The 24,275-nt window shown below is 41.1% G+C and overlaps 1 protein-coding gene across 1 annotated transcript in view; it reads left to right on the top strand.

Moving 5' to 3' along the window:
• The window catches only part of usp43a (ubiquitin specific peptidase 43a), a gene marked incomplete at both ends in the record, with an annotated part of 164,443 nt that overhangs the window by 56,683 nt on the left and 83,485 nt on the right, over positions 1-24,275 (top strand). The window contains 2 exons of the mRNA XM_079264441.1: positions 9,232-9,335; positions 21,681-21,773. Coding sequence (XP_079120567.1) covers positions 9,232-9,335; positions 21,681-21,773 — 197 coding nt within the window. The remainder of the gene's footprint in view (positions 1-9,231; positions 9,336-21,680; positions 21,774-24,275) is intronic.

Raw genomic sequence — 24,275 nt, 5'->3', positions numbered from 1 at the left:
ACTTGATTTGAAGTCTCAGTTTTCCATAACGGTCTCCTTTCCTGCCTTTAACGAGCAAGGCGCCGCTTTACGTTTAACCCACTGAAGTCTTGGATTTCTCCTTTTTCTTATGCACACATTTGTCCTTTCTAGTTGGTAAAATCAATAGAAAAACATGGCTGATTGTGTTTTAAGGGTGTAAAGGGCTCAGACAGTACAGCGATGAAGAGATCAAGCATTCAAATAAGACATTTATTCCTTTTTCCTTCTTTATTGTCTTCTTCTTCTACCTGCCAGCTGTGCCATGTCGCTATATGAGCCATTAAAGCTGCACAGAAATGAGCCTCTTTTTAACGCTGATCTCAGACTTTGTCTTGAAACATACACGACTCTTTAAATATACTGTCTAACCAGACGCATTAAGCCAAGCTCCCACTCATTTTCACTCCGTGGACATCACACATGACTGCGTGCGATGGGGAATCAGCGGGGCTTTGATAGCAGCATAAGTTTTTATACAGGGAACTGGAGTGTGAAGATCTCAAGAGGGAAGCTGTGCTTCTACCAGAAGACAAAGGGGGGCATAGTAGCAAAGAGAATAACAGCGGTTCCACTGGAGAAAAATTCCACTGATCAGAGCTGAGCTTCAAATCCTGGCGACTTTCAAAAGGGGGGGGGGGATCTCTGCTCACAGAGAAGTCCTTGTTGCTGGAACAAGTCCACCCCAAGCGGCTGCTTGGTGGTGACGACGTGACTGTTTTTACACCATGCATCAGTAAGCAGCCTCATAACTTCTACTTTTCTCTCTGTCACACTGGCTGCTGCTGTTTCAGCGTGCAGCCCTGACCGGAGGTGTTGCAGGGAACTCTGGGTCCTATCTACAAGCCATCGTGGTGCTGATCAATGTTTTCATGCATATTTTATCTGAAACTCGTCACGTCCTTCAGAGCAGCTTGCCCAGAGGAGTTCATGCATCCATAGAAACACTTACACACATACACACACGTCTGTTGCGTGATGTTTGTTTGTATGCATTCAGCTGCAGGATCCAAACACCCAGAAACACCAGAAGAAGTAGTTCCTTAACAACGGGACTACTTCCACGTAGCTGAGTTTTACACGTCAGGTCTGAAGAGGTGCGTGTCGAGCCGCTGTGGAGCTCCGCAGAGCCTACGGCGGTTACGGCGTAGCCAACCTGGCGCAGACACCGTGAGAATAAACCGGCCTTCGGAGCAATGCAGGCGTGCACGAGGGTCTCAGCTGCAGGGACGCAGTGGGGGGGGGGTTGAGGTGGTGGAAGGCGGGATGTGAAAGTATTTGATTTAAGAGCACTGATGTGATAAAAACACCAAAGTCTGCTCTTCTTCTTCAACCAGACCAGCAGGGTTTTACTTCCATCATGTCTTTTTGCAGTAAATCAACACCTGACTGGTGCAAAAACAAGGATTTCCAGTGATCAGCATGAGAACAAGTAGGTGTGTTTCTGCTTGTTGGGACGAACAACATTGTGTTGTGCGATCGTGGCAGATCATCTGACCAACTACAGCTTTCCTTTGTTTGTCCATTTAGTAGCCACGTCTCACTGGTGTCTCATGTTTTTAGTTTTATTGTCTTATTCCTCAGAAAAAAGTGGTTAAATTCACACAAAGCTTGTTTAAATCAGGTTCAGCTCACCTGTGCTGTAAATCCAGCAGAATAAAACCAGCTCCTACTTTTTTTTTTTTTTAAATTTATCTCAAACATATGTACGATACAAAACAAGGATGCACGTTTGTGGAACATTATACATTGTTTGAGAAGGAGCAGAAGGAAGCCCAAAGCTTATTTAAATACTCCTTATTTACAGTCTTTAATTTACACAGTTATATGGCTATACACACAGTTTACATCCTGAAAGTCATCAGCCAGATGGCAAAATATAAAGCTGCAAAATAAATCATAAATTTTTCTTCTTTTTTATGTTTATCCCAAAGAAATTTCTTGTGCATTTTTTTTAACTGAATAATGTTATTACATAATTTTAAATCATCCCATAGAGTTACTCTATAAATGGAAACACATCTGCTTTTTAGGGCGGTGTGTGCATATTGTTTCTGTAACATAGCTTCACCTCTCAGATCTGGAACCAAAGACTCAAGTAAAAAATGGCTCTAAATGTAGGTAAAGTTGACGAAGGTATGGCTTATTTCACCGCCTTTAATTGCATGAGACTTTCCAAACCTTCCCCTGGACAAAAGTTAATGTGGTTGTGGTTTAGAAACAAGTTCTCCAACCAAATCCCATTGGAATCTATGCCGTTAACGGTGAAATGTAAGGTCTGTGGTTTGTTTTATTCTAACTTGAGCTGTTTTGAGTTGATTATGAGAACTTTTGCAGTTGTTGCATCTGGTAGTTTCATAACTTTACATCTTTATGAAATATAAACTGTTCAGACAGACGTTCTTATTCCCATGCAGAGGTGAGATGATGCTGCATGAATCCTGGATGACTGTTGGTACGAGGGGTTGTTTGTCATGTCAGGTCTACTGGAAATCTATTTTTAATTTGGAATCTGGAAATTTATTTTTATTTTATATGTTTTTCTGTCACAAAATAACCTTTTTTAATAATTTCTAATAAGCCCTGTCTGTGTGGTTTTTATATATAGATATGTTCTCAACTACAACATGCTGAGTGTGGAGAGCGGTGGTGAACGTAGAAAGCAGCGACTCTTCCAGGAGCATGGTGATGCTGCTGGGCGTTTATCCAGCCAGCAACAGGAAGCAGCTTAATAAGGTCTATCTGTTGGCATTTGGGGACTTTTCAGAAAATATCCGATGTGCCTTCACAGCTTCTGAATATAGTATTCTCTAGTTATTGCAGTGCCAGGCCCCTACGTCTCTTTCTGGCAGTCGATAGCAGAGCTGGAAGTATATTATGGTAGAAGCCATTATTCCCTGGATGCTTCAGCCACAGTACAACCAGCTCTGACTGGTGAGCTTATAACTGCTCCGTGTGCTGTTAGATGTGATTTTATTGAAAGAAACGGTTTCAGACTGTGTTTTAAGCTGTTGTTAGGTTGAGGACAAGGCGATGAGCTGAGGGGAAGTTTGCATGCAATCCGACACACCTCTGTCTGGCGTTGGGCTGGCACCTTGTCAGATATTCAGAAAAGAGCCATGTTTGGTCATGAAAGTTGCCAAAAACGGCTCGTTGTTCAGAGACAAAGCAGCAGAGATTGGAAGAAGTTGGCTTGTTATTATTTCTGTGGAAGAGTTTAGGAAAGGTGCAGGAGATGTGAAACAGACCCTGCTATGTGTGGACCTCGGCTTTGTGTGTTTTAGTTCCCATCCTCACCACTGTGTGTTTTCTACGTAATGATCTGCATCTAACTGTCTTTACATGCCAGTCGTAGTTCACATGTTCGCTTGTCACACTGCAGTTGTTGCTCATTGCCTTGTTTCCTTTGAGCTTTCAGCAAAAACAAACTTTTTGACATAAACTTTACTTCATATCTTTTTTTTAAATGGGGGAAAATTATGTTTTTGACTGAACATGAAATGGATTTTGCAGCAGAGATGGACTTTTGCCTTTTGCCTCGCTGGTTTCTGTGGTTTAGATCATTAGAAGTTCTTCCTGAGAGCAGGAATGGCCTCTTATACAGCTCTTTTTCACTGCTGAACTGAGGAAACATCTGACTTAAACAAACTTTGTGTCATCACTGCATCATGTAGAGGATGTTCAGTGTTGTCCAACACTTGCATAATCTCCTCCCAAGACTCCACAGCCGCCTCAGCACAGACGATCGGTTTCAGTTCTTTTTCTGACTCTCATGCCACCTCGACTGATCGCTGAGGAGGAGACTGTGATCACAGACCTCTAGCAGATGTGTAACATCTTACTGCAAACAAAAGATCTAAATTCCCTCATCATGTAGACCTATTTTTGTTTCATGCTCAACACGTAGACAGTTTCGAGCTCTCCTGTGTCGGTTAATGTTGTTTTATTTGGTCCTTTTAGCTATCCGTCGCTTACTGCTGAAAATGGCGTAAAAAACAGCAGAAATTCTGGGGCAGTGTTAAGTTGTACAGCTGACATGCAACAAACTGGAGAAGAAGAAAAATGAAGAAGACAAAGTAGAAACCCCCAAAATAAAAAGCACTTGAAAAATGAGATGCAGAAGAAGTCTAGCAGAACAGCAAAAACTGGTTTTATTTTTCTACTTCTGGTGTTTTTCGGACGGTTGTGAAAAACCTTAAACCAGTTCCTTACCGCTACCGACCAGTGTAAAAACAAGGAAGTAAACTCTGAACGCAACTCTGCCCCCTAGTGGATTAACTGGCGGCTGTAGCTCAGGTGGAAGAGCAGTCGGCTTGAAACTCAGAAGTTGGGAGTTCAATTCAATTCCTGACTATGTGCCGAAGTGTCCTTGGGCAAGAAGCTAAACCCTAAGTTGCCCCCCGATGTGCCTATCGTGGTATGAGCATATATGTAAGTCACTTTGGATAAAAGCGTCTGCTAAATGACTGTAGAACAGAACAGAATAGAACTGGCATACTTGTTCAACTATATTAAAGTAAAAAAATGCATGAAAGTATTATGAAAATGGCGTATGAGAACGTTCTGAAACTGACATCCTTATTTACATACGTAATAGAAATTCATCTCGCTAATTCTTGGCATTTATCACAGTAACAATAAAAACGACAAGAAATAAACACCAAATTTAGCCCCATATTTAACAATCTATCATCAAAATAACACTGAATGCTACTGTTGATCTGTCTTTCCTGTCCTCTCCACCCCAACCAGTCGAGGCAGATGGCTGCCCTCCCTGAGCCGGGTTCTGCCGGAGGTTTTCTTCCTGTTAAAGGGGAGTTTTTTCCTTCCCACTGTCGCCTCATGCAGCTCAGGATGGAGGATTGGATCGTAGTCATGACTCGATGCAATCAGTTGGTTTCTATTATAGGATATGTATGAATTGACTTGAAATGATGTGTATGTAAAGTGTCCTGTGACAACATTGTTGTGAAGTGGCGCTGTACACATAAAGTTGAATTGATTTGAATTAAAAACTTCATTTCTGAGGTCAAATTCCACCTTAAAAAGATATGGAGGTGGATGTAAGTAAGTAGTTCACCCCAAAACTGTATCATATGATTCTCTTATAAGGACTACAGCCATGTAAATTAGATTAGTCATTTTATTAAGCAATAAATTAACTCTAATAATTTTTTGGTAGGCAAAACTATTTCTGTGTACAGGATGTAAGTAACAGCTGACTCTGGAATGAAATCAGACCATTCAGGGATTTATGAAGATTCCACATTTTATTGACAGAAATGCATCATCATCATCGATTTTCTAATTAATAATAATAATCCATTGACATCATTGGAAATGATACTGCAGCATTCTCCATATAAATCTTTCTGTAATAAATTATTTAAATCCCATTAATTGTCCTTTACATCCTAAACACAAACAAGCATAAGGCAAACACATAACAGGAAGAGTGAAGCAGCAACATGCGTGAACATTGTTTCACCTCTTCGTTTCATTGTTGTTAATCAGCTAAAGCACAAACATGCAGCAAAAACCTACTTTTTCGGTTCAAACGGGCCTGATGTCACCTGTCACATGGGTTTTGTGGTGAAAGGAACAGCAGCAGATTGGAGATGATTGCTGATCGACGCGGCTTTAACGGCTGAGAATCACTTTTTGGCACAACGCCGGTTTGTGTTTGAGCTTGAGCTGGAATGAATTGATGGTGTTGGTCTACTTTGTTGGCACTATTTGTCTGCAAACCTTGCAAATGACAAATTTCTGCTCCTTCTCCAAGTTTCGGAACCTAAACTACTTCCAGATAACGGAGATGGCGGCGCCCCATCGAGGATTAAGCTCAAACCTAACCGGCGTGTCCCCTCCTCTTTCCGCCATGCTTGTTAACACTCCACACGTGTTGGGATGTGAGCGTCGCGTCCACACGTACGTCATCAGTGGGCCTTGCGAGGATTTTGTGAACACATACATGTGATCAATGGGAATTTATTCTTTTTGTTGTGGGATTGCAAATTCTTACCGCGGGGGGATTTGAAACGATGAATTACAAACGATATTTCGTCGTACATTCCTGGGAACATAAAGGTGTTCAGATGGACATCACGGAGTCTCCAGTCCTCCAACTCCTCCTCTCACAGCATGGCAGTAATGTAGGGATTGTTCCTTGTTTCCCTCGATTCCACCATCATCTCTGCTGCTTAGTTGATGTTTGGGACGAGGTCGCCAAGCTGCAAAGTGGTTGACCAGTTCTCCTATCGGTCCTAGAACTGTCATTGGCGTCATTTTACTTCTGTAAAAATGACAGGACTCAGAGGTACTGGACTCTGAAAGTACACTGCTGGTGGTGGGCCGGTGCTGTAGACAACCCTTCAGCCTCTCAGAGGTCAGTCGATCATATATCCAGGTTGTTTTGGAGGGATCCTCTGTATTTTCTAAAGCTTCTCAGATAAAACTTAAGGAACTACAGATAAATGAGATAAAATAATTCCATGCTGTTGAGCTGAATGGCAGGATGTGAGGTGAGGCAGTGTCTGTCTTATTTGTAGGCGTAAAGGATCAAAGAGTTTATTGGAAAAAACGGCGACGAGACAAAAATGAGCAGAAAAAATGAATAAAAGTCTTTTATTAAAACAGATTTGATTAATGGTTGGAGACACACTTTATTATTTCTACCATCTGAAAATGTTCTTTATAGCCTTCCTCCTCAGTTCATGATCGTCTTCTAGAGGAGGATTTTGTGATTGATAGAGGATGTATGGAGTAATCGAAGTGCCACTAAATTAAAAAAGAGGAAATTTTTATTTTTACAATTTATTTCACATATTTCATCAAAGTATATGTATAAATAAACATTTAGTTTTTCCCTTATATTTCAATTTTAATTCGTTTTTTAATTTAATTTTTCTGCCTGTAAATTTTGCCATTTATTTCCTCATATTTCCTCCAACCTTTTCCGCATATTTTTCCTGATTTTCTCTATTTACTATTTTGCATTCGGCGAAACCAAAACTGGACCAAAATCTTAAATAAAGCTGATGTTTATTATGATGCTAACTTTTATCCTGAGATACTTCCAGAAACAGAAAATACTACACGATAACTGTCAGAAAAATAAAGCTTCAGTCTCCTCATGCTGGTGACATCCTGATACCTCAGCATGAGCTGACGTTATTCGTGTGGGAAGAAGCCCCACCCCAAAGCCGATGATTGACAGCTAGGATGCAAGGAAACATATTGAGAAAAAATAAGGAAATAAAAATGTAAAAGAATAAAGGGGAAAAAAAAGAAGTATGTCTGGAAATAATAGACAATAACAGAAGAAAAATTACGAAAAAAATCATCACTCAAATTTTGGGAAACTTATGAAATTATGGGAAAATAACTAAAAGGATTTTTTTTTTTAGTTTATTTGTCAATATTTTTATTATTTTATTTTAATTTCATTTCTGTATTTCCCTCCCCGTTTATGTGCTTGTTGGTTTTTGTGGCACTCCTATGCTTCCGTAAATGTGAATAATAAAAATGTGAACGCAGCAGCAGACTTGCTCATCTGTTGCTGCTACGTTGTGTTCGCTGACATCTTTATCGGCTCTGGAAGATAAAGATGAAACTGTCCCTTCCTGAGTCATGCTTCTTCATCTTTTATTCATTGCCATCACTTTCCTTTTCTCCAGTTTCTGTGAAGTCCCCGTGCCCTCCCGCTTGGTCAGACTCAGCAGCGAGCATCGCTACTGTATCGTTTATTCAGAAGAGACTGGTTGGCTTCTACTGACAACGTGAAGTCCTGCTTACTGTTGCCACTTTCCTCCTCCTGACCAGTATTTACACATGCAGAATCTCGCTTTATACTGTATGTTAGAGATGGCAATATTGACATATATTTATACATTAATGTATTAGAGAAATACAGTGAGGTACTTCTCAGGGCATCAGGTAACATCCCCATTGCTACATAAGTAATGGTTGGCTAGACTACCCGTAACTATAAGAGCAATGAGCAGAACCTGGACAGTTGGGTCCCGTACATGCAGACTCCAACTCAGGAGATGCTCGTATCCTAACTATAAGAATCACGGAAAAGGAAGGTTTTCAGCTCCAGCTTAAAGGTGTGGAGGGAGTCTGCCTCCTGAACCCACGGTGGGAGCTGGTTCCATAAGAGAGGAGCCTGATAGCTAAAGGCCCTTCCTTCCATAGTGCTAGAGAGGCTAAAACTGGTGAAATATGATCTCTCCTGCTAGTCCTCATCAGAACCCTTGCTGCAGCATTTTGGATCAGATGGAGACTTTTCAGGGCATATTTGGGACAACCCATGAATAAGGAATTGCAGTAATCCAGTCTGGAAGTAATAAAGGCATGGACTCATTTTTCTGATACAAGTTTCCCCTAATTTTTGCAATATTACGCAGGTGGAAGAAGGCGGTTCTAGAAACCTGTTTGAAATGTGAGCTCAAAGACAAGTCCTGGTCAATAATGACTCCAAGATTTCTCATAGTGGTACTGGATGCCAGATTAATGCCATCCAGATTAATTACACAACTGGATAATTTTGTTCTAAGTTTTTCAGGCCCGAGGATAACCACCTCTGTCTTGTCTGAGTTTAAAAGGAGAAAATTCAGAATCATCCTTGATGTCTAATACAAGGTTATAGATTATACAAACACCATACATATCATTAACATATTGTTATTACTGCAGATATACCAATGATAAAAGGTGTTTTTACTGTAGCGTCTTCATAAACGTGTTGTATAAAAAGATATTGGTTAAAAAAATGCTGTGTATTATTGTTGTTATTATTGTTATATAGATTCAGAGATTCAAAATGTTTGTCATGTTCACAGCTAGGGAGCAAGTTTCCATGTGCTCCACATTAAATGTCATAAATATTTCAAGTATGAGATTAGACTCATTTAAGAAGAGAAAATCTAAAATGTGGACTATAAGTAAAGATCTGTGGACATAAATGTGCCGTGAGCTACATTAACATGTTGAAGGCAAAACTGCAGCTTCTTTCTAAAAAAAATAAAACTTAATTTTTACATCCTCAAGTCAGGATTTCCACATCGCAACAACCTCAACAGAAATACTTGTTTACCTTGTTTACAGTTGTATACAATGTTTAGATTATGTATCTTTGCATTTGCCTTTAAAAGTTCTCCAGATAAATGCAACGTCCACAGAGGTGATCACTGGGTGTCTCTCTGTCTGCAGGGGTCCGGCGCATCGGAGAAACCTTCCAGTCCCACCTCGGCCAGCACGCAGCGACCTCACAGTCGACACAGTTTTGTTCAGGAACACTTCCAGGCTCAGTACAGGTGAGAGCTTGAAGCATCAAAAACATGCTCAGATAAAGAGAAACGACCACTAATTGCATATCTTTACGTTCAGGAGGACAATAAATCTGGTAATTTATGGTTTTAAGTCAGAAAAAGCAGCAGATCTACTCTTTAAATTATGAGTCTTATGAATTATTCAGAGTGCTAACACGGTGATGTCCTGGGAGGAGGCTGTGTTTGTGTGCAATACATACTGTTAAAGAGGATATGTATTCTGCCCTGGTGAAAGTGTATTTTTACCCCTGAGGAGAGGAATCAGCACCTGAAGAAAAAGAGAAAGAAACTGGGTCAGACAGACCTGTGAGGGATTCCAGGGATTTATCTGATTTCTGGCTCTTTGCTGCACTCAGTGGAAAGTTTTCTGGTTTAGTAGACACTCTAATGAAACTGATTCCAGCTGTTCACACACCTCAGCGGTCACATGGACCGCTCACCCGCTGCCTTCACAGTGCCAACATCATATTAGATGGCTTTAATCACGCTGATATGCCGTGGCTTTAATCAGCTCATACTGAATTGTGATTGGACTCTTGGATGATCTGTAATTGGCCATTTTGCCTCTTGGCCAAAATACTAAATTTCATTGTGATGAGAATCAGCTTTGTTCTTTGTTACACACCGTGTGTGTGTGCATCTTCTGCGTGTTGGTGTGACGTGTGCCGCTTGCAGAAATTAGTGAGGATCGGTTTGTTTCTGCACCAAGTAGAGTAGTACTCGTAGTATGGCTAGCGTGTTGCTTGGATTCAGATGTTTTAGCCTCAAGCTTGTTTGCAGTAGAATTACTGATTACTTTTTGTTGGAGCGAAATACAGCAATGTTTTTCATGCTTATAGAAAATAAATCATCAAGAAGAATATGGGAGACAATCCTCCAGCTCAGTGCACTTGTTTGGCGTGCATGCCTGTCCCGATGGAGTTAACATGGACAGACCAACTGCTGGGCAGGACAGCTCCCTAATGCATGATGTACAGTGTATCAAAGGACCACCAGGGTGACTCGTAGAGAACTCGATCTGTACTCTGTCAGGTTGAATAAAGGTTCTCTACACTTACATTTGCTCCAAAGCTCCATTAAAAAGACATTGGGTGAGAATTACTCCCACCTGACGTTGAACTTCTGCATCTTATTCAAACAAATAAGGAATTCTTGCTGTGTTTAAAAAAGCTTCAACAAGTTCGGAGAGTTTTAAACAAGTCTCTGACTTGTAAAAAACATAATTCCAACCTCCTCTATCCAGTAAATACATGTAAAACAAATCCGGTTCTCCTCCTCTGGTGGAACTATGTGTTTTCATGGTTTCAGTAGCTGTAATAGTCGCTGTAAACGCCGGCTGTCCGTGACTGTAAAGGCGGACTAACAGCTGGTGGGAGGGGTTCATAAGCTGCATTTACTGTGACAAAAAGCCAGTGTTTACAACAGCTATGAAAGCTACTGAAACCATGTAAACACCCACTTCTGGACCAAGCAAGCTTTGAAAACCAAGTAGAAAACCCCAAAATAACGCTACATAGCTAGCTTACATAGGCCGCAATTCTTGTAAAACCTCGTCTAGTTTATTTTACGAGAATTGAGGTTTATGACCTAAACGCTTCAATGGAAACACCTGCAAATCGCAATGATTGTTTGTTGAAACTTACAAATGTCCATTTTATTTTGCCAAACTCTGTAATGGAAATGCAGCTACTGTGTAAGGAAACTCAATGAAAATGGTTAGCTTTAGGCTACTTTAGGCCGGACAGTTGACTTGCATGTGGAGGAAAATGATGGGACTTCAGTATCGCTTTTAAAATCTTTATCCTTCTTGAGCTCCTTCCAGCTGGCGAAGGCTAGCTCCATGCTCTTCCTCCTTTTGGAGGCTCTGATTATACTTTCTCTTTCCTGGTGATGGTAAAAACTGCTCCTTTGTTAGTTACAGTAGAACAGCTTCTCCAACATGCCGGGGTAGTAAGCCTCAATCGCTGATCTGGCTCACAGGGAAGAGGTGTAGTTTTTGTCCCTTACTGTTGGCTGTAGTTTCAAGATGGCAGACTGTCATGGCATTTCTCTACCATCTTACCTGTTCTGTGAAATTCTTTGCTTACGAGAATGTGTCCGATTATTAGCGGAGACCACAATACACCAATGACACGTACAGAAATGCAGACATGGATTTTAGACTGTAAACAACAGAAAATGTCCTTTTATGGGCAAGTTTTTTCATTACAGATCAGTACTTTAATTATTTCTGTTGACAACAATTTAATTATTTCACCTTTTACTCAGAGCTCCACTGTTTGTAAAAACTAGACCTCTTTACTGTGGAGCAACAGTCGCATGCAGAGCATCGTAGCTTAGCAACGCTTTGCTGAAAAAAGTAAAGCCTTGCCTGAAAAAGACTCTATGCATCACAGAATGTTGCTCCAAAACCTGCATGAAACATGCAGCCTCACTGCTTCCTTTCCAATGTCTAAGTTACATATGTTGGACCACTTGCACACACCCCCACAGGCCATTATAGCTGACCCCTGAACTGATGAGTTTAATGGTCTTCCTCACCATCAGATCAGAGCTCAGTGCAGGAAAAGGAGGGCAGCGTTTCTGTTTCTCACTGATTTGTATTTTAGGGCTCGCAGGCAATTTATCCAACACTGTCCAATAAACACCAAGTTTGCAGCTCAAATGCAAACAAGACTTAGTGCCCCCCCCCCCCCCCTTCCAGCAACATGCTTCTGTGTCTGGAAGACTACAGGTTGATGAATTGTTTTATGTCTAACACTGGGAGATTAAAAAAGAAAGTCCTTTTTATTCTCTCTGACAGTTTATTGATGAAAAAGAGAAAATGAACGTCCAGAAATTAGATGAAACCATCAGCGATCTGAATGAGTTTTATCCCCATCAGTCAAACTTCATGATAAAACCACTTGTTAATCTGGAAGTGTGTTAAAACGCAGTGAAAACATCTGTCGGCTGCTCTGATGAGCCGTTCAGACAGCTGACCCGTCAGTTGACTTGAAGCAGATTAGAGTGTGAACCAGTCAATAAAAGGTCAAACTCTGACTCGTGCACAGTACTGACCACTGCTCTCTGAGGTTAACAGCCATTCCCTCTTGGTATCATTCTTTTCCCTCTCTACTGGATAATGGACTCAGTGATGGTGTATATTTCTGCAGAGACCAGGGCTGACCCTCACACCTAATGTGGGCTGCGGTTCAAGCCATTCCAGCAAGCTGTTGTCTTAATTCTGCGCTGCAATATGAATGCAGAATTACAGATTTGGATTTTTAACCATTGTGACCATCTCATTGTTTGCACCCTCTGATGGTCCTTGTGGTCAAAAGTTTCCACTTATTAAGCAAATAAATGCAAGAAGACTGAAAGAGAGAAAGAGACAAAAGAATGAGATATAAGATATTCTTTTGCTGGCTGGAGAGAGCTAACAGGTCAAGATGAGCAGCTTAGTTTATCTTCTCTGAACACACAAACAAGAATATTTTCTTTACTCAGAAAATACTCATGCTTACCACTGGGTAACTTCTGGTTATTACTGGTTACTACTCGGTAACTCCCTGTTGCTGCTGGGTAACTCCTGGTTAATACTGGGTAACTCCTTGTTGCTACTGTTGTTGCTAAGTTAAACAAGCAGCCATTAGTAATGATACTTAACAAAGCAAAAAGATTGCGTTATTAAGTGACTTAAAAATGTTTTATTTAGTTGATGAATGATAAATTTATCCGGATTTCAACCAGAACAGTAACAGTTTGGAAATTTATTTAACATGACTGAGTAAGGGTAAGTCCTACTGGCTACTGGGTAACTCCTGGGTAACACTTTGTTCCTACTGGGTAACTCCTGGTTATTACTGGTAACTCCTGGTTACTACTGGGTAACACTTTGTTACTACTGGGTAACTCCTGGTTACTACTGGGTAACTACTGGTTCCTACTCGGTAACACTTTGTTACTACTGGGTAACTCCTGGTTACTACTGGGTAACTACTGGTTCCTACTCGGTAACACTTTGTTACTACTGGGTAACTCCTGGTTACTACTGGGTAACTACTGGTTCCTACTCGGTAACACTTTGTTACTACTGGGTAACTCCTGGTTACTACTGGGTAACTACTGGTTCCTACTCGGTAACACTTTGTTACTACTGGGTAACTCCTGGATACTACTGGGTAACTACTGGTTCCTACTCGGTAACACTTTGTTACTACTGGGTAACTCCTGGTTATTACTGGATAACTCCTGGTTACTTCTGGGTAACACTTTGTTACTACCGGGTAACTCCTGGTTATTACTGGGTAATATGTTGTTACTACTGGGTAACTCCTGGTTATTACTGGATAACTCCTGGTTACTTCTGGGTAACACTTTGTTACTACTGGGTAACTCCTGGTTATTACTGGGTAATATGTTGTTACTACTGGATAACTCCTGGTTACTACTGGGTAACACTTTGTAACTTCTGGGTAACTCTTGGTTATTACTGGGTAATACTCTGTTACTACTGGATAACTCCTGGTTCCTACTCGGTAACACTTTGTTACTACTGGGTAACTCCAGGTTCCTACTCGGTAACACGTTGTTACTACTAGGTAACTCCTGGTTCCTACTCGGTAACAGTTTGTTACTACTGGGTAACTCCTGGTTATTTCTGGATAACTCCTGGTTACTACTGGGTAATACTTTGTTACTACTGGTTAACACTTTGTTACTACTGGGTAACCCCTGGTTACTACTGGGTAACCCCTGGTTACTACTGGATAACTCCTGGTTACTACTGGGTAATACTCTGTTACTACTTGGTAACTCCTGGTTACTACTGGGTAATATGTTGTTACTACTGGATTACTCCTGGGTCCTACTCGGTAACACTTTGTTACTACTGGATATCTCCTGGTTACTACTGGGTAACACTTTGTTACTTCTGGGTAACTCCTGGTCCCTACTCAGTAACACTTTGTTACTACTGGGTAACTCCTGGATACTACTGGGTAATACGTTGTTACTACTGGGTAACTCCTGGTTACTACTGGGTAATACGTTGTTACTACTGGGTAACACTTTGTTGTTACTGGGTAACTTCTGGTTACTACTGGGTAAAACTTTGTTACTACTGGGTAACTCCTGGTTGCTACTCTGTAACACTTTGTTACTACTGGGTAACTCCTGGTTACTACTGGGTAATATGTTGTTACTACTGGGTAACTCCTGGTTACTTCTGGATAACTCCTGGTTACTACTGGGTAACACTTTGTTACTTCTGGGTAACACTTTGTTACTACTGGGTAACTCCTGGTTGCTACTCTGTAACACTTTGTTACTACTGGGTAACTCCTGGTTACTACTGGGTAATATGTTGTTACTACTGGGTAACTCCTGGTTATTTCTGGATAACTCCTGGTTACTACTGGGTAACACTTTGTTACTTCTGGGTAACACTTTGTTACTACTGGGTAACTCCTGGTTACCACTGGATAACTCCTGGTTACTACTGGGTAACTCCTGGTTACTACTGGGTAATACTCTGTTACTACTGGGTAACTCCTGGTTACTACTGGGTAATATATTGTTACTACTGGGTAACCTCCTGGTTACTTCTGGGTAATACGTTGTTACTACTGGGTAACTCCTGGTTACTACTGGGTAATACTCTGTTACTACTGGGTAACTCCTGGTTACTACTGGGTAATATATTGTTACTACTGGGTAACTCCTGGTTATTACTGGGTAATACTCTGTTACTACTGGGTAATTCCTAGTTTCCCAGTAGTGTGTGGGAGAAGTCTGGAGAGACTTTGGGAATCTGTTTTCTTCCTGAGTTTTCCTGAGAACCCACTAAGTGTAAACATATTTATTATTAACTTATTGTGTTGCTCCCTCACGAGTCGGCCTCAGTCTGAGTTGGTTTCAGTCTGCTGAATCCAGAGTAGTGCATTCGCACTCTTATTTGTCTCCACTCTGTACATCATCGAGTCACTGGGGAACAGAGGAGTCACTTTGTAAACTTACAAAAGACTTGTCACTCCATCATTTTTCCAGCCTGCATCTTCATCTGTCTGTCTTTATCTGTGCTGCTCTCTGGCCTTCACCCCTCTTTCTGTCTATAATGCTCGCTCGGTCTCACATTCTTCCCATTTCTTCGCTCTTTATTCTTTTTATATCTCGCAGCAATGCTCCTGAGAGGAATGCGCTGGAGTTGTCTGATCTGAATAAATGTTTGTGATTCGAGCGGGGACTGTCTTGAGGTTTGGGCTGCCAATGTGGGAGTTTTGTGCATAAGTCCCTCCGTTGTGCTGCAGCGTTTAAATGAGTCTTTGTCAAAACGTCCCTCCCTCCTCCGTCTGTCACTCTGTTTGTGTCATCTGTTTTTTAATGGCCTGGGAGACGAGTGTGAAAAAGCCTCAGCCTCCATTTCCATCCACACAACCCTGATAGTTAAAGAAGTTTTTTTCTGTCTTGCTTGTTTTTATTTAGATGCAGATTAAATGCAAAAAAAAAAAAAGATACAATGTTGCATTTAATCATATATTGCCGTCTTGCAGCTCTTAAGCTGTTCATGTTTGTGTTTCTAAATAAAGAAAAAACCAAATAGACCAATAAATATTTGCTTTTCTTTGTCCCTAAAGTTAAACAAGCAGCCATTAGTAATGATACTTAACAAAGCAAAAAGATTGCGTTATTAAGTGACTTAAAAAAATGTTTTGATTATTTAGTTAATGAATGATAAATTTATCCGAATTTCAACCAGAACAGTAATAGTTTGGAGTTTTATTTAACATGACTGATGACCATATACACCAGTGGAACAGTCGGGCATGACAAGGGGTTGAGTTACCAGAGCAGTGAATAGTGGAAGCGCTGTGTGTGTCTGTGACGTTGCAGGGTCTTCAATAGATTTGGTTAAAAGAAGTTAGTTGACATGTCCTGAGGAAGAAGGAAGGGCTTTTTCTGCAAGACCTCCAGAAGCCTGCAGAAGCATGGAGCAGAGAACAAGCTATAGCTGAGATGTACGTGTATGCAGACAACAGATCCAGATGGTCTAATATGAAGTTGCATGTAAAATAGCACGTTTTCATGAAGTTGAGACATGTCACTCTGATCTTTTTCCCTCCTGCAGTTTGTTCAAATAGTATTAGCAGCCAGGCTACATGAAGACAGCGTGTGAAAGTCCTGTGGCGTGCACTCGCATGAAGTTTCTGGAACATTTAGAGTTCCTGACTTTGTCAGCTAGGAGAAAGTCTTTGATACATGTAAATGAACATAACTACATTTCTATACAGTAACTTTTTAGATAACAGAGTGCAAGACAAAGAACTTATAAAAGCTGAAGAGGATGCGTTCAGTCTGTTCGATGAATCAAGTGAGCCAATCATCTCACTGCATTCACATGCAGTAAACTATGAAGAAGACAGAAGTCATAACTTTTGTGGCGTGTTGTAGCTTTGGTATTTGTGTTGCAGTTAAATGTGGAGTGTTGTAGCATTTGTGTTGCTGTGACGATAGCTGCGTTTCCATTACATGTTTTCACAAAGTAAAAGCAATATATGTAATTTTTGTCAAACAACTATTGCGATTTTCAGGCTTTTCTGTTGAACAGTGTTTACCGCATTGTCCTCAATTCTCGTAAAATCCCATCCTGTTGACGAGATTTTACGAGAATTGCGGCCAATGCAAGATAGCTATGTAGCGTTATTTTGGGGTTTTCTACTTGTTGCGGAGAATTTGCTACAAATTTTCAAAGCTTTTCGCCCTCATTTTCCTTTCTTAAACTCTTTAGTTTTAGAAAGGGATCTTTACAGGACATGAACAGGTCACAACCCCCCACGTCACATCCAGTGACGCGTAAATGCAAAAAAAGTGTTTCCATTACGCTTTTGTGATATATTTCCATTTTGAAATGTCTGGATAAAAAACAAACCTCATGAGAGCGTAAAAACTTTGTTGCAATATTTCAGTCTTATTTTCAAAATGTATACGTTTCCATTAGCGTTTTTTATTGCGATGTTTAGTTTTTGCGCTATTCTAGGTGTAATGGAAAAGCATCTGCTGACACTTCAAGGCCACCGTAGTTTTCCGTTTCTTTTGCTTTGTGTTTTTTCTACATATATCTTCATCTTTCTTTTTCTTTCTGCTGTTCTCATATGTGACTTGTCTAACTTTTGCCTCCGTCTGCACTGTTTAGTCGTAATGTTTGTTGAAATGCACAGACTTGATTGGCTGAGTGGTGTCACATTGGATGGCTTAACTTGCATGTGATTGGTCAGTGTATTCCTCATCCTATAAACCAGTGTTTTTTAACCACTGTGCCGTGAGAGATCATCAGGTGTGCACTGAGAAATTATCCAATTTAACCCAATTGGTCAAAAAGCTGCTCTGTGTTCATCCAAAGAGGCCCAGGTGAAAGAAAATAAAATTCATTTTTTCTTGTATTTATCTTATTTCCATTCAAGACACTTTGACAAGATGACTTTATGTTAATAATATGGGGTTTTTAGAGGGGAAAAAAAAAAAAAAAAAAAAAAACATTTTGGTTTGTGTCGTGCCTTGTGAGTTTTCAGTGAAAAAAAGATGTGGCTTGGCTGAAAAAAGGTTGAAAACCACTGCTGTAAACTACAGAAGCAGCGCCTGTTAGAAGCTCTCAACCAGGTTGCAAATCATAACTTCTTGTCTTGGCTGGAGATCAGGATTGGTATTGGACATCTTCTCGGTCTGGACTTGGACCAGAGTCTGCCAGTTAGTGACCTCTGACCTGGAATTTAAGCCTTACAGCCAGAGTTATTAGGTCCTACACCCAGTGTTGCAGATTTTCTGGAGCCCCGCTGCTGTTTAGAAAACACGTGTCCTGAATAAAACATGGTCTCTCCCATCTTTTCTGTAAAAAAGCACATCCTTTGAAGAAAAAACAGCCCATAAAAAGTCTAATATTCCTCTCAGCTTCAAAGGTGTCTGCAAGGACTCCACTTTTCCCTGAAGGCTTTGCTTGTGCTGACCTCTCTGAGGCATCAGTCTGGTCATTCCACGCCACTCAGCTGAGCTGCGGCTGAAAATATGGCTGAACATTGACCTTCTTTACTTGTGATGCTCGACCACCCACCGCGCTTTCCTCAAGCCCAGTCGCACACAGCACTTTCCCCCCTGCTGACACCCCAAACTCCCCTGAACCAGACTATAAAGAGCGTGCTAGGCAGCTAGTGCCTGACATTATCAAGTGGAAAATTACATCTTTTTTTTTTTTTCTTTTATGCAAAAACAAGTTGCATTTAAATGTTGAGTGGAGAAATCTGCAGGAGTCTCGCACTACAAGCTGAAATTTTCTCATTACTGGAGCTGAACCTGACCTCTACTACTGATGTAGAATTTTTATTACAAAGAATTTTTTTTTAGCAACTATTGCAGGACAGACTATTTGACCTTTTTATACAAGCTTTTTTCTGATTCTGGTCACTTTTATTAAAATTTCTGGCTTGATAAATTGTGATACTTGTAATTTCTTTCAACACAATACAACTTTCCTTACACACTTTCATCATCAAAAGTCATTTATCGAGCCTGGATGCGTGTTGGGATCTCTTGTTGATACTGTTTATCTTAACATAAATCCCTGGAGGTGGTCTTGCTTTTAATGAAATGAAGGTTCCCTCTGAATGTTTTCATCCACTCCAGAAGACCCTGAACATTGAGATAAATTAGTACTCAGACATGTGGAGGAATGATGTCGTAACTGTGTGACGAACTTGGGCTGAGCTGCAGTAAACACGTTAAGAACCAGAAACCTTTCGACCAGTTGCTGCTGGAACATTCGGCCTCGTTCTGCTTCCCTCGGCTCCTGCAGATGCACGTCTGGATGTTTCAGTGTTTTGCAGCCATTTTGAGGTAGAAGTCAGACATATAGAACAGTCTGAGCTTTGGGAAACGGCTGGAGCTTCGGCATGCAGAAGAAACGCAGCTGCCAGAGTTTTTCCTCTCCAGCTGTTTTCTCTGCTATTCACCGTTTTCTTTGCTGTTTCTCCTTTCTGGCAAATTAATCCTGCTTGTTATTAAATCAGTTATCAGTCGGAGCGAGGTGCTCCTGGCTGAACCAATCGGTTTGGGATAAACTTTGTGTTTTTATCTTCGTTCCAGATTCAGCTTTGTTTTTACTCCCAGAATTTTGTCTTTCCTTTTTTTCCTACTGAATTCTGGGCGGCTGTAGCTCAGGAGGAAGAGCAGTTGTCCTTCAACGGGTAAGTTGAGGGATCGATTCCAGGCTTCCCCTGAAATGCCGAAGTGTCCTAGGGCAAGACACTGAACCCCAAACTTCCCCCCGATGTGCCTATCGGGGTATGTGTGTGAATGGGTGAATGTGACAAGTAGTGTAAAGAGCTTTGAGTGGTCTGTATGACTAGAAAAGCGCTATAGAAGTACAAGTCCATTTACCATTTTTATCTTTACTTTGTAACCTAATTCAAGCTATTTTAGCTAAAACCGGCGCAGGAGACAGACTAAACTTTCTGTCCGTCGTTTTCTGCGTCGCATACTTTAATGTTTTTTTCCGTCTGCACGTCTCACGGTGGGCGTTTTCTCCTGTAGCAGCTGGGATGGACGCTGGTATAGATGATTTTCATTGGGAACCTAGTTCTTCACAATGACTGATTAGTTTGAGTCTAGTGTGTTGGAGCAGGGAAACATGGAAAACCGGAAGGATAGTGGCCCTTGTGCACCTCTGCACTAGGGTCGAGACTAGAGGTCTTCAATTCGGTCCTTCAGGGTCAGTTTCTTTTTTTTTTTATTTCTGCTTCAACACATCTGAATCAAATTAAATGGATCTAACAGCCTATCAGGTTCTGCACAAACAATTAATAATTTAAATCAGCTTTGTTGGAGAAAGGACACATGGAAAACCTGCTGGATTGCAGATCTTGTAGGACCGAGTTGGAGACCTCTGATTTAGACTTTCCTGAATGAGCAAAAGAAGATAAAAATGTCATTCAATTGCTGGTGTTTGCAATGTTTAAAGCGCTGCTCAGTCATGTTTTGTAAACCATGAGGACAGGTGTGTGAGCAGTCGGACATGTTTCCCTTTTGAGTCTTTCTTTGCCTAACTGTGACTCCGTAGTATCTGGTAATATGTCTTTACGTAGTAATGCCATGTAGCAGGGTGTCCACAGTCAGTCCTGTGGGGCCGCTGCAGGTTTTCATTGTATCCCTGCTGCAACACACCTGGCTTAAAATAAACAGATCTAACCATCAAGAAAGTTCTGCACAATGACTCGTTAATTTGAGTCAGGTGTGTTGGAGCAGGGGTACATGGAAACCCTGCAGGACAGTGGCCCTGGAGGACTGGATCTGGACACCCTGGAAGCTGGATCACATGAGCCATCGTTCAGACTTTCTGCAGTTTAAATGCTGCGGATCCACATCATTGGAGTTGGATGCTCATCCAGCCGTCTCTTCCTAAGTTAACCTCTGCACGACCCCGTCGTGGTTTCCAGTGAAGTCAAAGATTAGAGCTCAGGAAAGATGATAGCTGTTTTTTTTTCTGGATTTGACTGAGGTGACTCCTTGCTGCGGGTTAGACTGAAAGAACTGGAGGATTTTTCTTCAGCAGCCATGTTCTCAGGCTAAAATCTGTCCCACTGAGACCAGAATCCACACTTCTTCTTTACATGGAGCTCCACAAGCTGCTGGAAGGCCTCTGTGTGCTTCCAGCTCATTCTTCTGCTTTTAGAAGACCCTTGTTGGATGTCTTAACAGTCGTCTTCTCCTTTTAATTATGATTTCAGCATCTGCCTTTGAGAAGCGTACGGGTACAAACTCTCTGATAGCAACCCGCAGGATGAGTTTCTATCCTGCTGTCAGTCCTCCACTCTGATCATTTCTCCTCCTTTCAGCAAAAGAAGGGAAACTTTGATAGGACCTGCCTGTCAGCTGCGCCTTGTAGTTTTTGTCAACTAAACCGTCCCGCTGCCAACCTTCTGTTCGTTTTTCATCTGTCCTCCCTCTTTGTTGTCTCTCCAGTTCTGCTTCTTTGCTCTCGACATGCTTCCTCTGCCTTTTCCAACCCCAGTGTTTCTGTCGCCCTTCATTTTAGTCACAGGTTTGTTCTCCTTCCTCTTTAACTCTTTAATTCCCACCATCTGTGCCTTTAATTCTCCTCCAGCTTTCATGGTTTTATTTTTATCCCCCTCTTACACCTTCCTCTGTGATCTACATCTCATCATTTCCAACCATTTCTTAGTGTTTTTCAGCTGCTTAACTTCAGTTTTTGAGCAAGTTATTAGAGAATAGAAGACATGTAGGGCAGGATTGTATTGGGCAAAGATATCTGACTGATTTTTCTCTGTCTCTGCCTCTCTCCAGGTCTTCTCTGACGTGCCCTCATTGCCTTAAGCAGAGCAACACTTTTGACCCATTTTTATGTATCTCTCTGCCCATTCCCCTTCGGCAAACCAGGTGATGTATAAACACACAATGCAAACTGTGCAGTGGAAAGTCTGACACTGTCATTTCTCAAACACACATTTTTAGTCCTAAATGATACAGTTAATTTTTTTAAACCCTCTGATGAATGAATTATTGATATTATTTTCCACAAAACATCCTTACAGATGTGGAGTGATGCTTCTCTTTAGTATGAATCTTATTTAACTGTTTTTATTTTTATCTATTCGATTAAAATATGGTAAAATAATATATGTATTTTTTTTTTACATATATTTAACTTGTTATCATTTCTTTTGATGGTATTCAATTAAGGGGTGTGTCCTTTTGATTGACAGGTATTAGATATCTGTTGACAACAAGGCAGAGTTTAGAACACAGGTGTCAAACTCCAGTCCTCCAGGGCCGGTATCTGCAGGTTTTAGTTGTCTCCATGCTCCAACACACCTGACTGAATTAAACAAAGAGGTTGACAAGAAACTTCTGGATCCATTTGATTTGAATCAGCTATGTTGGTAGAAGGAAACAACAAAAACCTGCCAGAGACCAGCCCTCGAGGACTGGAGTTTGACACCCCTGGTGTTGAAGAAACGCGGATTTTAGCCGACTAACAGCGCGTCTTAGCTTTAGATAGTTAGTTTCCAGTTAGCGCTTAGCAGTTAAAAATTTGATAGATGTAAATCACCCACCCCCACGCTGACACCCTGCTCTCAGCTCCACTTCTCCATTTCTGTACTTTCTGTTAGAGATGACACGCGATGGCGACTGCCCAATGAGCTTCAATTCAGCTCTTCAGAAAGCTATGGGTGACGTCACTGAAGCTCCGCCCATCTTTTTCCATAGAGTCTACAATGTTAACACGTTAATTCTAATGGTTTAATTACAGAAAAGAATGAATATGACAAATTTATTATTGCATTTGATGTCAGTCTGCGTTCCAAACAATGTGGAACGTGTGTTGGTTCACAATTTCCTGGTACACCGATTACACTGATGCACACGCCGGCAGTTCAGTGTCTGCACACTCCGAAGCCGCTTATTGTTTGTGACATTAGACAGCCCACCGAGCGTACAAGATTCCCCATAGTGCCCAGTTCCCTGTTGCCTAGCAACTACTGATGTAAAAGCTACAAAACCCACAAAAATATGAAAGAAATCTAAATAAACTAAAGCCAAAAATTTTCCTTTGGTCTTTTATTTTTCCTTTGCCTGTGGGTTGTATGAGGGCGGCGGCGTACAGCGTTTGAAACGGACATCCCCTTTCGAGTATGTATAGTTGCATAAAGCTAGATTTTTTACTTCCACAACGTCTGCGTACAATAGAGCGGCCTCAGATGAAATGTGCGTAGGGTTACGTCGCCATGTTGCTGTTTTTTCACTGCACAAACTCAGCAGGAAAACCCGAAAAGACCATCACAAAACGACCAATAACAAGGGATGTTTTAATGATATGGATGTGGTCGTCTTTATATTTAATACATTATAAATCTCAGTGGGTCAAAAAGCTCAGATTTGTCAGGGAACAAGCCAGCTCTACGCACCAACAGCTGCTGGCCATGGTCACGACAAAGTGATAAATGTTGGTCATCAAAAGTCCCTGACCAAACATTTTGTGTAGTTTCTGTTTTTAACTGTGCCAGAAGCAGCACGTCAGCAAGATGTAGCTGTAATACAGTACGACTTTGACACGAAGAGAAGGGCAGACATAGAGGAGAGGATATGCATGTAGAGTCTCACAGTAGAGAAGAAAAAACAAAAATACCTGCAATCATATGTTTAGTTTTTTTCTCACTCGGGGTTGAAAATATTCCAGCACGGTGACAGATCTCCGACATTCCGAGTTTTTGTTGAGTAAAAAGAGAGACAGTTTAATAAATTAATGTGCATGCTACTTGTGATTTTGTCATGAGAGGAATCCAACTTCTCTGTCAGTTAAAGTCATTAGGAAATAATCAGAAGTAAAGCAGAATCCTCAACTGTAAATGTAGGCGACAGGACAAATATTCATTCATTCATTCATTTTCTAAACCGCTTCATCCAGCTGGAGCCTATCCCAGCTGTATTTTCACAAATATTGTATTTGTGAAAATACAGTAAGTCATTTTATGAATGATTTGGCATCCAGAGAACTCGGGATGCACCGATCCACTTATCGGGAGTTCCGATCTGATACCTATATCTGAAACTTGAGTATCTGCAGATACCGATGTTTGCGGATACCAGATGTGTTTATGTGAACATTATTGTGACTATGGTTATTATTGCTGTTATAAATGTGGAAGATTTCATTAGGTTGTAATAAATGACCCATCCTTTCTGAAGTCGATGTCCAGAGTTGCTGATGTTGTGGGGAGTGCTGTAGGTGTGGACCCAAATGCAGCGTAGAGGCCAGGGGTGCAGAGTCAGGCAGGTTTTTGTTCTTAGCCACAGGAACACAGGAGACTTGGGACACATGGGAGTAACGAAACGCAATGAACCCGCACAGGAGAACAGAAAACTAATGGTATAAATCCA

The sequence above is a fragment of the Telmatherina bonti genome (assembly GCF_933228915.1).
Source record: "Telmatherina bonti genome assembly, chromosome: 3".
In the NCBI taxonomy this organism is placed as follows: Eukaryota; Metazoa; Chordata; class Actinopteri; order Atheriniformes; family Telmatherinidae; genus Telmatherina; species Telmatherina bonti.
The sequence above is the reverse complement of the archived record's forward strand: the minus strand, read 5'-3'. Positions and strand labels throughout refer to the sequence as shown.